Here is a 13,760-nt window from a genome sequence, read left to right on the forward strand (position 1 = left end):
TTCCCTGTGCAAAGAAAGGGGCTGCCCTGGAACTAGCCCTGGGGCATCACCCAGCCTGACCTCCTGCTGTCACCTTTGTCAGGAGGGCCCCTAGATTGAGAAGACCTACTTCTGGGCCCTTGCTCTTTTGGGACATAGTAGAGTTCTGAATATCCTTGGTACAACCTGGCAGGTGGCACTCTGGGACAGTGACCTTCACGGGCTGCCTGTTGGGGTGGGGGCAGGGAAGGGCTGTATTACAGCTGTATTACAGCTGTCCTCAGAACTGCACAATCCCACTCAGCTGACTTGACATGTACTCATCTTCCCGCTCGCCTGTGTAAGGCAGGTCCTGATTTCCCAAGACCCTCACTTTTCTCAATGGACCCCTCCTCAGCTCCTAACCCCAGGGTTAGGAAATGGGTTTGGGCAGAACAGTGGGTTAGATTCGGGGTCCAGAGTCCTTTCTCGAGATATTCTATGCTTGTGTCTATTCTATGCGTGCTTCCCGTGGAAGCACACCTGGTCCCACACAAGAAGGATCTGAGTGGCCGACGGGGTTTTTCACTCCAGCGAGCCAGGCCAGAGATTCTTGCACGCAAGCATGAGTGTTGGGGGACAAAAGCGCAAGCACATCCCAACGTGGCGGTCCAGGGATGCCCACCAACCGGGTGGCCTCGGCTAGTGGGCCGCACCCTAGACGGACCGGAAGCGGCGCGCACGCCCCCAACCCTAGGATTTCCCTGCCCCGAGCGCGCGCCCCCCCGCAGGTCGCCCTGGGCCCCGCCCTCTTCCTGCCTACTTTCTGCAGGGGCGGGCCCTCGGGCGTCCCTGCGCGCCCATTGGGTCTGGCTGACGTGCCATCTAGCCCTGGGCGGCTCTCCCATTGGCCCCGCACGGCTCACGTGACAGGGAGACCGAGGGGGCGGTGGCGGCGGCAGGGGGAACGAGCAGCGAAAACAAAGATGGCGGCCGCGCCGGGGTCGGTGGCCGCGGCGGCTTCGGGGCGACGCGCGGGCCAGACCCACTGAGGCGGCGGCGCAGGGAGCGGGGTTGCGGGGTCGCGGCGGCAGCGAGAGGGCGGCGGGAGCGCGCGGCGCCCCTAACCTCCAGCCGCGGGTGCGCGCCGGCACCCGCCCGCCGGGCCGACCGGCCGCGATGTCCGGCGCGGAGGAGGCCGGCGGGGGCGGGCCGGCCGCGGGGCCTGCCGGCGCCGTGCCAGCTGGGGCCGGGGTCGGGGCTGGGGTCGGGGTCGGGGCCGGGCCAGGGGCGGCCGCGGGGCCGGCGGCGGCAGCGGCTCTGGGCGAGGCGGCGGGGCCCGGGCTCCCGGACGAGGCGGGCCTGGCAGGCGCCCGGCAGCTGCAGGAGGCGGCCGGCGACCCCGACGCGCCGCCCAAGAAGCGGCTGCGGGCGGCCGAGGCAGCCGAGGCGGCGGCGGCGGCGGCGGCGGCGGGCAGCGGGAAGCTGGAGGAGCGTCTCTACTCGGTGCTGTGCTGCACCGTCTGCCTGGACCTGCCTAAGGCCTCCGTGTACCAGGTAGGGCCGCCGGCCCGACCCCGACCCAGCCCGGCTGCAGCCCCGCCGCGGCCGCCCCCCTCCCTGGGCACCGCGTATCCTCGGAAGGCAGGTCTGAGCTCCGGGGCCCAGCAGTCGGGATACCGGCGGCTCTTCGGAAGCTTTACATTCTCCTTCTGTTAGCACTTTATTTCCTACTGCTAACCAGCTTCTTGTACTGACTTCTCTTGTTCCCAGATCGGAATCTTTCGCTTCTTTACTTTCCGGGTTTCCCCACTGCCCCCACCTCAGCACTCCCCAGCTCATCCTCTCAAGCTGCCCCCAGGGAAAGCTGGTGACAGATACCCACATTCCGCGCCCCTTCGCTCTCCTCCCTCCTCCCCCTCCCCCCGCCCCCCCCCCCCCCAGCCTGCTCCCCTCATTCTTGAGCTCCCTGGGCTTGGGGAGACCCTGGTCTTTCCTCTTCACTCAACAGCTCTTTCTCTATTCTTTTAGTAGCCACACCCCCGAAACCTGCCTTCAAGCACTTGTCATGTACCTTCTACCTCTTTATTGAAAGAACTCTCTTTGCCTTTCATTTTGGAAGAGAATTGAAAGGAGTGGATCACCTCTTTTCCCTTCCCCTCATTTCTTCCTCTGGGTGAACTACCTGCATCAAACCCCACAGTCTGGGTCCCTCCTCTCTTTCCAGGCTGACCTTATGCTTTCTGTGTATGCTATGCCTTAAGTTAGATTCCCACCCCTTCCTACTTTACCCACACCAGGCCTGGCTTCTCAGGCTACCAGCACTCCAGGAGGTGTGTCCACCCTCCTTTTACCATCTGAGAATCCAGAATGTTGGCTTGACTCCGTCCTTAACCAGCCACAGCCATCAGAGAGGGGACTTGGCCCAGGTGGATCTTACATGGGCGTCACAGAGCAGCAGGGGCCACACCTTGGCCCTAGAATTAGTTTACAGTGTGCTCTCTTCTTTGTCCACCTGTCTCTCTCCCCACCCCCACCCCTCTTATAGGCTTCCTCCCAGAATCCTTTTGAGGAATGGAACAGGTTCTCGGTCACCTTTCTTTGCACTTATAGGACTGGTGATGGCTGATGGGGCTTTGTTCTGTTACTCAAACAGGGGGCCATGGGCGAGAGGGCCGTTTTAGTAGTAAGCAGTACCGGGCTAACCTGGGTTGCCATTTCCCCCGCCTCTAGATCTCCAAATCCTTTCCTGCTTTGGCATGACGTAGCTTAGGAGGACCCTGGTGTACCCAGGTGACAGAGGAAAGAGAAGGCATTGGCAGGGAAGTGGGTTGAGTTCTTTGGGATGAGGGCACTGGCTCTCTGCCTAACCTCCTGGCCAGAGGCCCTAGCTCAGGAATACCACAGGCCTTCTGACCCAATTGGAGGAGCACTTGCCATGGACCCTCAGCCTTGGAGGGACCCTTCAGGAATTGTCCCCTCTCCAGCCCATTTTCTCCTTGCCGGTGACCTTTTGATCCTCTCAGGTGGAAGAAGTCTTCCTTCCTTGGGTCTTAAATGAGAGCCCAAAAAAGCCAAGCCAATGATGGGTTGTGGGGGAGGGTCCCAGGGGAATTTGGGGTTCTCCCCCCCGTCCTGTGAGTGGGCTAGACCTGGCCCTGGCACGATGACAGGCCACATGGTGCTGCTTCCTGGTCCACTCAGCACAGAGAGCCAAAGCTGTGCCTCTGGCCAGAGCTCCCGGTGATGGGGCCTCTGAGCCTGGCTGGTTCAAACCGGCCTGCAGTGTGCTGGGAGCTGAGCTCCGTCCTGGGCAGACTGGAGGCAGGCAGCTAAACAGCTGTGATGGAGAGAGTAGAGGAGCTGAGATAGCCCTGACCTGTGGCCTTCCCATGACCTAGTGAGCTCTGCTCAGCAGCTTCCCTGGAAACAGGCCTGCTGAGCAAGGAGAGACCATGACGCTGAACTGTAGGCTTTAGCACCGGCCCCTGCCCTACCTCCATTCTTCCAAAGTGACAGCTGGGCCTTGATAGGGAGTTGTTTCTCTCTCATCTCTGGATGCCTAGAGAAAGCTCTAGAACATGTGATCAGTGGTAGAGCCCTTGGCTCTAGAAGGGTTGACTAGAGTCCTGCCACGGATCGGAACGTGCTTTGGTTGCTGGAAGCCATGCCGTGGGTGGGGGCATGCCTGGCATGGATGTATAGCAGTGCCCACGAGGGGCCTGAGGGATGAGCTGGAAGAAGGCGGGAAGGCTTCTTGGTGGCTCCCCACTGCATGTGACCTGGATGGGGACATTGAGGGTAGGGGTGGGGACGAGCCTGGATGCATATGAGCTGGGTTTGCTCCCAGGAGGATCTGGTCATAAATGGCGTAGGCCCTATACATGCTGTCTCCTAACCTTCTTCATGTCCCTGGTTGGGTCCCACTGCTGACCATTATCTCTTGGCCTGGCCTCAGCCCCTCCATTTCTGGGGGTCTTCTTTGGTATGCCGTGTTGACTGTCCTTTTTTGGTGGGCTGGTCTCAGGCATGTGACGTGTTCCATTCTCTGTTCCTACCAGCAACGTTTCTCCTGACTCCAACAGGACACACAGCTTGGAGCAGGCACCAGCCACGCTGTGCGTCTGGGGACTGTCTCAGATGGTGCCCAGCTCTGGGGTGAGGAGAATTACCAGTGGCCATGGTGAGCCCAGTGCACTGTGCCTGGCTGGGTCTGCAGGGGACAATTCCATGGGCCTCTGGAGTTGGCTGAGTGCGTGGCAACTTGAGAGTGCTGTGGCCACCAGCCCCCACATCCATGCCACCAGGGGAGCCTTGGTGGTGGCAAGAGCTCACCTGGAGCAGACTTCTCCGGCTGTTGTGGAGCCTGAGCCCCTGGCTTCACACAGCTGGCTCTCCCACACATCTAGCACATCAAACCACACACCTGGGCTGGGAAACCTGCTTTCGTATAAGAGCAAGGCAGTCATGCAAATGGTTTTCACCATGGCCTACTTTAAGGTAGGTCAGGTCAGATCAAGGACAGAGTAGGTTCAGCAGATGCTGGCTTTGATGTTCTTTGTGTGGGTGTTGGGTGTGTCCTTGGTGACTGGCCTGACATCTCCAGAGTCAGCAGCACCCAGGTGGGGGCAGGAGGACTGGAGTTGCAACAGGGACACTCATGCAGGAGTGAGCGACAGGCACCTGCTGTAGATACAGAACTGTGGTGCCAGGGCGATGTGACCCGGCCCCCTCGGCATATGGGAGCGCCTCCTCTGGGGGAAACAAAGGCAGCCTTTCTGGTGACTGGAGCATTGAAGGTGCAACCTTATCCTGATCTCCTTCCCAGGCTGTCCCCCAACCCTACACACAAGGCCCAGTGTGTCCTCTGTGTGACACACCTGGTATGACCCTGCAGACATCACCGAGGCCCTCAGCTGTGGTCCAGCATCTGGAGGGAGAGGCCACAAGCTCTGCCAACCCCTCGCTGGGCTCTCTGCCAGAAAAAGTTCCCCGTGACCTCCATCAGGGTGAAGGAGTAGGCAGGGGGGTCTTTCACAGGATGTGGCCCCAACTGGCTTTCTGGCCCACCACTCCTGGCCTCAGACCTTGGCCTGCCAGCAACACACCTCACCCCTCCAGCCTTTTGCTCCTGTGCCCCTTCCGCCTGCGTGCCCCGTCCCCACTCCTACTTCTCTTCTGGGGCCCTACAGAGGCAGTGACCCTGTTCTGTAGCCATTGTCTCTCCCTGCTACAGGATGCTTGTCCTCGCTTCACGGGGCACTTGCCAGTTTCTGCCCTGTGGGAGCACAGGGGATGTCTTGCTGTGCCTCTCGCCCCCAGGCCTCCGGTCTCCACCAGGACCTGCCTCATGCCCTGGCGCAAGGGGACTGGATACTTGATTGGCAGTCACGTTGGTAAAAAAAAACAAAAAAACAAAAAACCTAGGAAACGGGGGTGGGTCCACCTCTGTCCAGGCTCCAGCCAGTGTGCTCACAGGCCTTGGGGGGCATCCCGTCACTGTCAGCATGCCTGATGCTGCAGGCTCTATTCTAAATGATGTTTAAGGAATCCCCTGCGGGGCTGCCTGCCCACCTGGCCTGGGATTCTCTTCTCTAGCTCCTGGCTCTCGCCTTGAGGTGAGAAAGGTAGCAGAAAAGAGCTACAGAAGTGTATCTGCCTAGGTATCTGAAACAAGAGCATAGAAAGGGCAAAGTTTCTGGACTCTGGCCACATGAGAAGTTTTATTTTTTCGTGGTGGTGGTTTGTCACTTGAGTTGCCTTTTGATCCAGGGCGTATCCACATTCTCAGCAAGAGCCTCAGTCCTGACTCGGGGGTTAGCATGATGACAGGAGCCCAGGGTCCGGGGCTTAAAACCAGAAAGGTGGCGGAGAGCTAGAGTCCTGGCTTTACCTAAAACACCTTTGTTCCTTGGACACAGTGAGGTCCCTCTTAGGCCACCTGAGTTAAGAGATTGAGGAGACCTCAGGCCAAACGTGGGGGGTGTGGAGTGCCCTGCAGCCCTGATGGGCGTGGTGAAGGGGGGCCTGCAGCTGGGCTAAGGAGCAGTTTTGCGGTTAGTGCCCTCAGCTATGCTTTTGATGGTGAGCTGCTCTCACGGGCCTAGGATTTGAGGGGATGATGTATGCCAGGCTTGAAAGAGGGCCTGAAAGGCCGACTGACCAAGGCCTGGTTTTCAGAAGACAGGGTGGGGTGGCTGGGTGTTTTCTAAGACCCTCTCATAGCTCAAGGCCTGAGGTCAGGGCTCCCCACTCATGAGTCTGGAAGGTACATTCAGCTCCTTAGCCCAGGGGGAAGCTGACCTGGGTGCCTGTAAGCTGCCTGTGCCCAGGTAGAGAGAGGGAGGGACTCCTGGGTGATGTCCTGCAGGGACAGGTACAAATGCCCATTCCTGGGCCATTTGCAGAGCGCTTTGGAGGGGATTGCTGTGGCTTGGATGGGGCTAGGGACTTCAGGGGTGAGGGAGGGGCTTTTGCTGAAATTGCACACCTGTGCCAGGAGTCCCTTCTGAGGCTCTGCAGGTGGGGGCCACGTGACTGGCCGGCCAGGCTCTGCTCTGTGATGGCCATGGTGAGTGTTTATTCTGTGCCTGTCATGTGTTGGGGGCCAAGCCATGCTGTGGTACATGTTGTCTCACCCCACATGATGAAGTGAGTCGGTCTTTGTCATTCTTTGTGCCTAAGTAGAGTGAGGCCCAGAGAGGGAAGCAACAAGCCAGGGTTATGCTGCTGGTGAGCTATAGGCTAGAGTCTAAGCCACCATCTGTCCTGGGAGGCTCTGTAATGTTCTGAGTTGGGAGGCCCTTCTTCCTGCCCCTCCTCCCATCAGGATCTTACCGGCAGCCCGGGTGGGCGCTGCAGGAGCTGCTTCTTGGGGTACCCAGGCTCTTGGGAGCTTGGCTCTAGCATGTGGAGTGGGACATTCTGGCCTGTTCTGGCTGGGGCTGTCCATCAAAGGCTTGGCAGGCAGCTGATACTGTGCAAAGCCCTTTGGGACTCAGCTTCTGGCTGGGCAAATCAGGGTAGGTGCAGTCCAGCCTAGCCACTGAGGAGGCTGGGTCTACATTAGCATGTGGCCAGGCCTGCATGTGGAGTCAGGGTCTTGCTCGGGAGGACAGTGAGGGCCTGGATAGCAGGGAGGGCTCTGGAGCCTGGTGACTGCCCTGCTGTGGACAGATCTCCTGGGCTGGGTGTCAGCTGGACCCAGGCCAGCCACCTTGTTTCCACCCAGGAGCATCCCGTGGGTACCTGGTGAGGTGCTGGCTGTGTGTGGGTATCAGCTTGTCTCTTGGCCGGGCTGCAGCATCTTGCTGGCTCACTGTCTTCCAGCTCTCAACTGAGCTGTTGGGATCTACGGGGCAGGGGCCCTACCTCTCCCCGAAGGAGGGCAAGTTTCAGTGCTTCTTTGTGGAATCCTATCACCTAAACCCGTGTTGGGTCTAGAGGCTGCAGGAGGAAAGGGGTGGGAGCTGGCGTGAGAGCTTGGATGTTCCTGCAGCCCCCGAGCTCTAAGGAGGGGCCTATTGGGAGGGGTCTGCAGGCCACCTCTCTCTGCCTCAGAATAGCGGGGTTTCAGGGCAGTGCCGGGAGGTGAGCAGTCACACACGTGGTAACCTTGGTGTTCCTCAGGTCTTAGGATGCCATCCAAGCCTCTCACCCTCAGGTCCACACCCCCCCAGCTGGGCCACCCTGAAATAGAAGAGATGCCAGGTGGGTGTTGTCGCTGTTCTGCTCAGGCCAGTGGTGACTGCAGAGCTGAGCCCTGCCCGGGCAACCTCTCACCAGGAAGCATCGAGAACTAGAGTGCATATGGAGTGGTGTGGGGCCCTGGGGGGGGGGGGGGGGGGCAGGGTCTCATAGTGTGCATCTGGCCAGGCTTCCTCATTGAGGGTGCCAGGCACTGGTCGTGGCTTCACTGAATGTGGTTCTCTGTGGTTTGGCCTCCCTTCCAGGGGGCGGCCTGAAGTCTCCCCCTCCTGTGAGTTAGTAGTTAGATCGCGTGTTCAGCTTCCCTGTGCCTTCTGCACACCCCAGCAGTCTTCTTTCTGGGGCTCGGGTTTGGCGAACCCAGGCCTCTGTCGGGCTCAGGCCCGCGGTGGGGGCTGTGATTAAAGGTATGCCCCAGGCCCTTGGTCTCTGTGCCTCCTACAGGGTGGCAGGGGCCTATGGCATCTGTGTCCCCCTCCTCTCCAGTCACCGCATCTCTGGCTTCTCCACTGACCTCTGGGAGTAGACAGGGTAGACTGCCTTTCCAGCCTGCTCCTCCTGTGAGCAGGCCTCAGCCCTTCCCAACTACTTCTCGGATCCCTTGGGTAACTGGCAAGGTGCTGGCTGAATGTGGGTATTGGCTTGTCCCTTGGCTGGGCCAGCAGCACTCTGCACCTAGCCTGTGTGTCCAGTGCTGGCACAGGCCCACCCCCGTCAGACCCTTTTCCTCCAAACCTGAGCCCAGCCAGCGCCTCCTCCACATCTTGCACATTTTAATTTTTGACCTTAGAAATTGAGATTTTAGTGCACATAATCTGTGGGGTGTTTGTGTGGACACGGATTCAACGTGTGAGGCCTTTGTCCCCAACCAGCCTACCCCCACCGGTCCTCAGCACGTAAGTCCCACCACTCACTAGACCCCAGGCCTGGCATATGGGTGCCAAGAGCTCACAGCCTACCCTAGCCCCCCAGCTCTGGGTGCACAGACCCCTGAAGTGGTGGGATGGCAGCGGGTGTCTACTGAGGACCCCGTGTGTGTGGATGTGGCCAGGCCTTTACTGCACCGCACCCCCCTCCCAGAAGGGTCCTGGACCTCAAGGGAAGCTTGTGGCCCAGTGGCTTTCTGGAGGTTTGCCACAGCTGGTGAGCCCAGGCTAGCTGCTGGCGAGACCTCTGATGGCGCTGTCTGCCCCTTTACCCCCAGCTGGCTGTGGGAGAGTCTCCAAGTGGAAATCCAGCCACCCTTGGCAGAACCCCCATGTGTCCCCTCAATGTTCCCTGACCTCTGCTCCTCCCCATCTGCCGCTGCAGGCTTTTACTAGTCAGGATCAGGTCCTGGGAAGGTGTGTCTGCCCTCAGGGGACACTCAGCTCAAGTCTTTGCTCTTGTGTCTCTCGGTTTCTCTGTGGGCCTCTCCTGCCCTTCTTACTAGGAGCCCCTGGAGGGCCAACCCCACAGCCTGTGTATCTCTCTCGACGGCACCAAGTGAGCACTCAGGAGGTATGTGTGGAATCAGTCAGAGACCCAACACAGGACTTGAGCAGGCAGCCCACTGCCCACATGCGCAAGGACCCCCAGCAAGGCGCAGGTTGCTGGCAGACAGTGTCTGGGCCTCAGATCTGTGGGTTCACAAAACGAGGGGGCCTGGCTCCTACCGACCTAGTTCAGCGATATGCCCTGCCTGCAGCTTCCATTCTCCCCTCCAGGCATGCACTGTGCCCACACATCCTTGTCCCAGGCCAGCTGGGCCTCCTCACCTGCCACAGCTCTGTGCAGTTTTTAGGAAGTCCCTTGCCGGTAGCCAGCCTTACTGCGTGGGTGGCAACTACACTCTCACCAGTGCTGGCCAAGGAGGGCTGGAGTGGAGGGGCCAGGCCCCCAGCCGCCAGCACAGGGGAGCAGTGTCTGCTGCCGCACTTGACAGCTGCTGGCCAAGTGCCACAGCCATGCCCAGACAAGAGCCTGTGTTCCTGTAGGCGTCCCGAAATCAGGGCCTCTAGGGGACTCTCGAGGCAGTCCCTAGCTCCTGGGATGGGAAGAGGCCAGGCTTCAAGCCCCAGTGTGGCCAAACCAATCACCACTAGTGGGCCTGCCTCGGTGGAGATCTGTTACCTCTGTAAGCCACCAGGGGCCACTTTTGAGTCACCCACCTCTCCACAGGAGCTCCATCGGCCGTGTCTTTGCAGTGTTCCAGGAAAAAGGCCTGTCCTACCTGAGCAGTGGCTCTGTTTGCTAAACAACAGCGTGCCTGTGCCTCTCCTCGCCAGCAGTCCCTTCTGCAGCTGGAGCTGGCAGGGCATGCTGGTGCGTGCGTGTGTGCACGTCCTGCAAGTCTGTGAGCTCATCTCCCTTTCCTTCTTCGCAGTGTACTAACGGTCACTTGATGTGCGCTGGCTGTTTTATCCACCTACTAGCAGATGCCCGGCTGAAGGAGGAGCAGGCCACGTGCCCTAACTGTCGTTGTGAGATCAGTAAGAGCCTCTGCTGCCGCAACCTGGCTGTGGAGAAAGCCGTGAGCGAGCTGCCCTCCGAGTGTGGCTTCTGCCTGCGCCAGTTTCCCCGCTCCCTCCTGGAGAGGCACCAGAAAGAGGAGTGCCAGGACAGGTAACCGCCTGGGCCGGCCTGCCCACCAGAGGCTTAGCCACGCGTGTGGGGCCCAGGACGGGTCTGGAGGCCACCCTGGTGCAGGCGAGGCCGCAGCATGTGGGATGCTCTGGCTGTGTTGCCCTGGCCTTGGGTTCTGCACACATGGCCCAGTGACAGCCTAGAAGGAATGGGCTAGGGTGGAGCTACACAGGACCCAGGCCCTCGAGGGGCTGGGGGTGGGGGTGGGGCCCCACAGAGGGCAGGGGGCTTGGATCTGGACCAAACAGGGCTGGCCTGTTTGGACAGCACCCTGGCTCTCCAGGGTTCTCTGGCTGCATGGTGGCCTCTTAGAGGCTATCTGTCCTTGGCATCCTGGGGCCCAGGAGAGCATGACAAGTTCTAGGAACTTGGTGTGAAGCTGCACGGGCACCCCCACCCAGCCCCTGCTGGTTGACACTGCCATCTGCCAGTGGGGCCAGGCCACCGAGCCTCGCTTGGCGTGAAGCTGCATGGGGTGCAAGACCATGGTCAGCGGCCACTGTTATTAAGCAGGAGAGAGAGTTCTCACAGCAAAGGGTGTAGGTGGCCTGTGTAGCCACAGCTCTCATGTGCTACTTTTCTCTCACACACACTCTGACCCCTTCCTGAGAGCTGGCACATGGGGAAAATGGCCTTCGGGGGGTAGTCTGTATATGAGCAGGGCTAGGCAGAGGCCCACCTCTGGAGGACCACTGGGCAGAGCCACCTCCCACAGGGCGCAGGCCGTGACCACGGTGCTCGCCTCCTCCCTAGGGTGACCCAGTGCAAATATAAGCGCATCGGCTGCCCGTGGCATGGCCCCTTCCACGAGCTGACGGTGCATGAGGCTGCGTGCGCCCACCCAACCAAGACGGGCAACGAGCTGATGGAGATCCTAGACGAGATGGACCAGAGCCACCGCAAGGAGATGCAGCTCTACAACAGCATCTTCAGCCTGCTCAGCTTTGAGAAGATCGGTTACACAGGTGAGGCGCCCCACGGCCCACTGCATGCCACACAGGCTGAGGGGGGGGTGCGGCCGCTGGGAGCCTGGGGAGCAGTGGGCTCTGAGCAGTGAGCACAGGCCATGCTGGATGGCCAGGCTCTGGACAAGCTTTTGGCGAATGGGAGGACACCTTGGGGGCGAAGATGTGCCAGAGGCCGAGCAGGGGATGGGCCGGGGCAGGACCCCGGGGGCACCTGCATGGCTCTCAGAGGCCCTCTCACCTGTCCTCCCCTCCCCGGCCCTGCCACCCTAATGACGTGGCATCCTACTGCGTGGGGCTGCACAGCCTTGGGACAGTCAGGGTCTAAGCAGAAGGTGGGTGTGTCTTGGAGGGCCCGGGAGCTAGAGGCCTGTCCTGTGGAGCCAAAGGCGAGAAGAGCACTCAGCACATCCGGTCCTGCCTGCAGGCAATTACTGCAGTGGCCTAGGGCTTCCTGAGGCCATCGAGAAGATGCTCGGGGCGGGGCTCCTGAATGAGCTGAGGGTGCCCGGCTCAAAATGCAGAGCCGGGAGTGGACGCCCAGAGACGGGCAGGCTGGACCGCACTCGGGCCCACTGGATCTCATGGGCTCTCCTGGCCACGGCCACTGCCTTTGGACATGCTGGGGAGCAGGAACCAGGCCAAAGCCTGGTCCAGACACAGAGAACAGCGAGAAGCACCTGCTGCCACTGGGGCCACTCAGGGAGACTACGACCCTCTACTACTCAGCCCACACCAGGCAGCCGGCTCAGAGCATCAAGGGCGGTCGCAGGCAACCGGTCACACCATGCTGCCTGGACTAGGCCTTGGCTAGGTGTAGGCCTGCACAGGCCCGGGAGGCCGAGGGCCAGCAGCCTCAGCAGCAGCAGGTCATGGCCCCTGGTTAGTTGCAGCCTCAGCTGCCCTGGTGGGCGCCATGGCACAAACAGTCCGGGCCGGGCCTTGTGGGTCTGGGCAGGCCAAGGCATCATGATTGTGGCGGTGGCTGGGCAGGGATCCTCGTCCACACAGGAAGGACTGGCCACCTCCATGGAGGGACTCGCGGGCCGTGGGCCCCGGGCTGTGCTGAGAGAACTGTGTGACAGCACAGGAGCCCAGCACTGGGCCACACGCCAGCGCTCTGCCTTGCGCCCCGTGCGGGCTCACGTGCCACCTGCCTGCCTGCCCGACCGCCCGCCGGCTTTTCTGGCAGCTCTGTATCAGAACCAATAAAGTGCACTTGTTCTCAGAACGCATCCTGTCTGTGTGTCTGCTTACCCACGCCCCTGGGTGGGCCTCCCTCTGCCTGGGCTGGGCCCTGGGGGAGGCGAAGAGGGAGGCCAGCGGGGGTCGGGCCGCTCACTTCTTTCAGCCTCTGGACTCCCTGCAGCTAATGCGTGTTACTTCTGTTTGTAGTTGTTTCCCCCAAAGCTTGTGTGCGCCTCCATTTGCCATAATTGCGTTTGATTTGCCTTGTGACAAGCAGAGCACGCTGTGTCCTCCTGGTAAGTCGCCTTCCTCCCTGGCTGAGCCTGCATCCTCGGCCTTCGGAAGGCACCGCCACCTGGCCCCACCCACACTGACTGCCGGCTCTTCCCGGCCTGTCTGTCTCCACAGAGGTCCAGTTTCGGCCATACCGCACAGATGACTTCATCACGCGCCTGTACTACGAGACGCCAAGGTTCACGGTGCTGAACCAGACGTGGGTCCTGAAGGCACGCGTGAACGACTCGGAGCGGAACCCCAACCTGTCATGCAAGCGCACACTCTCCTTCCAGCTCCTCCTCAAGAGCAAGGTCACGGCGCCCCTGGAGTGCTCCTTCCTGCTGCTCAAGGGCCCGTACGATGATGTAAAGATCAGCCCCGTCATCTACCACTTTGTCTTCACCAACGAGAGCAACGAGACGGACTACGTGCCACTGCCCATCGTCGACTCTGTGGAGTGCAACAAGCTGCTAGCCGCCAAGAACATCAACCTGCGGCTCTTCCTGTTCCAGATACAGAAGTAGGCGGCGCCGTGCTGCCCGCGCCTGCCCCGCAGCGGCCTCGCAGTGCCGTCTGACCGTTTTAGCAGAGGAGAAGGAACAGATGCAAACATTGGGAAGGTCTGCATGCGTGTGCGAAGGTGTGAGTGCTCTCACCTCGCCCTCCGCCCCGCCTCCCCTGTCCCAGGCACCGGAGGCCGGGCCACCTGCAGAGGAGACGGTGGCTCAGGGACACGATGGGGCTAAGCCCGTGGCCATGCCCTGGCCCCCGTGGCGCAGTGAGGCGCACCGTCTGCTCTGGGCTGTGCCCGGCCCCTGGGCCGGGCTCAGGGAGCACGCTGACTTCAGACGGCATATTTGATTGCAATTAAAAAGGCACCCTTGTTTCCTACTTTCTGTTTTGTTCGAGGGAAAGGTGTGGCTGTAATTGGACATCGGGGGAGCTTTGGTTTGGCCTGGGGGTCAGAGCCCGCAGGTCCTTGTTATTACGCCTCAGCCCGCAGGTCCTTGTTATTACGCCTCCATGCACGCCCCCTGCCAG

At 60.6% G+C, this 13,760-nt stretch overlaps 1 protein-coding gene across 4 annotated transcripts; it reads left to right on the plus strand.

Moving 5' to 3' along the window:
- The first annotated feature begins 65 nt into the window (after positions 1–65).
- Positions 66–13,610, plus strand: ZFTRAF1 (zinc finger TRAF-type and ring finger containing 1). 4 transcript variants are annotated; one of them, XM_086695703.1, is made up of 4 exons: positions 66–1,515; positions 10,031–10,269; positions 11,044–11,255; positions 11,683–12,490. In XM_086695703.1, the coding sequence occupies exons 1-4, from the start codon at positions 1,138–1,140 to the stop codon at positions 12,465–12,467; spliced, it is 1,614 nt and encodes a 537-aa protein (XP_086551829.1). In that variant the 5' UTR covers positions 66–1,137; the 3' UTR covers positions 12,468–12,490. The 4 variants fall into 4 exon arrangements, with proteins under 4 accessions (XP_086551829.1, XP_086551832.1, XP_086551831.1 ...); XM_086695706.1 differs by having other exon boundaries at positions 66–961; XM_086695705.1 differs by lacking the exon at positions 11,683–12,490 and adding an exon at positions 12,852–13,610 and having other exon boundaries at positions 902–1,515.
- The last annotated feature ends 150 nt before the right edge of the window (positions 13,611–13,760 follow it).

This window comes from Puma concolor, chromosome F2 (genome assembly GCF_028749965.1).
Source record: "Puma concolor isolate L17-30 chromosome F2, mPumCon1.1.hap2, whole genome shotgun sequence".
In the NCBI taxonomy this organism is placed as follows: Eukaryota; Metazoa; Chordata; class Mammalia; order Carnivora; family Felidae; genus Puma; species Puma concolor.

Bases quoted from the DNA above. Each gene is read 5' to 3' on its own strand.
- ZFTRAF1 (XM_086695703.1), top strand. From the start codon at position 1,138: ATGTCCGGCGCGGAGGAGGCCGGCGGGGGCGGGCCGGCCGCGGGGCCT. The intron at 1,516-10,030 runs GTAGGGCCGCCG...CCTTCTTCGCAG, and splicing joins CTAAGGCCTCCGTGTACCAG to TGTACTAACGGTCACTTGAT. The intron at 10,270-11,043 runs GTAACCGCCTGG...CCTCCTCCCTAG, and splicing joins AAAGAGGAGTGCCAGGACAG to GGTGACCCAGTGCAAATATA.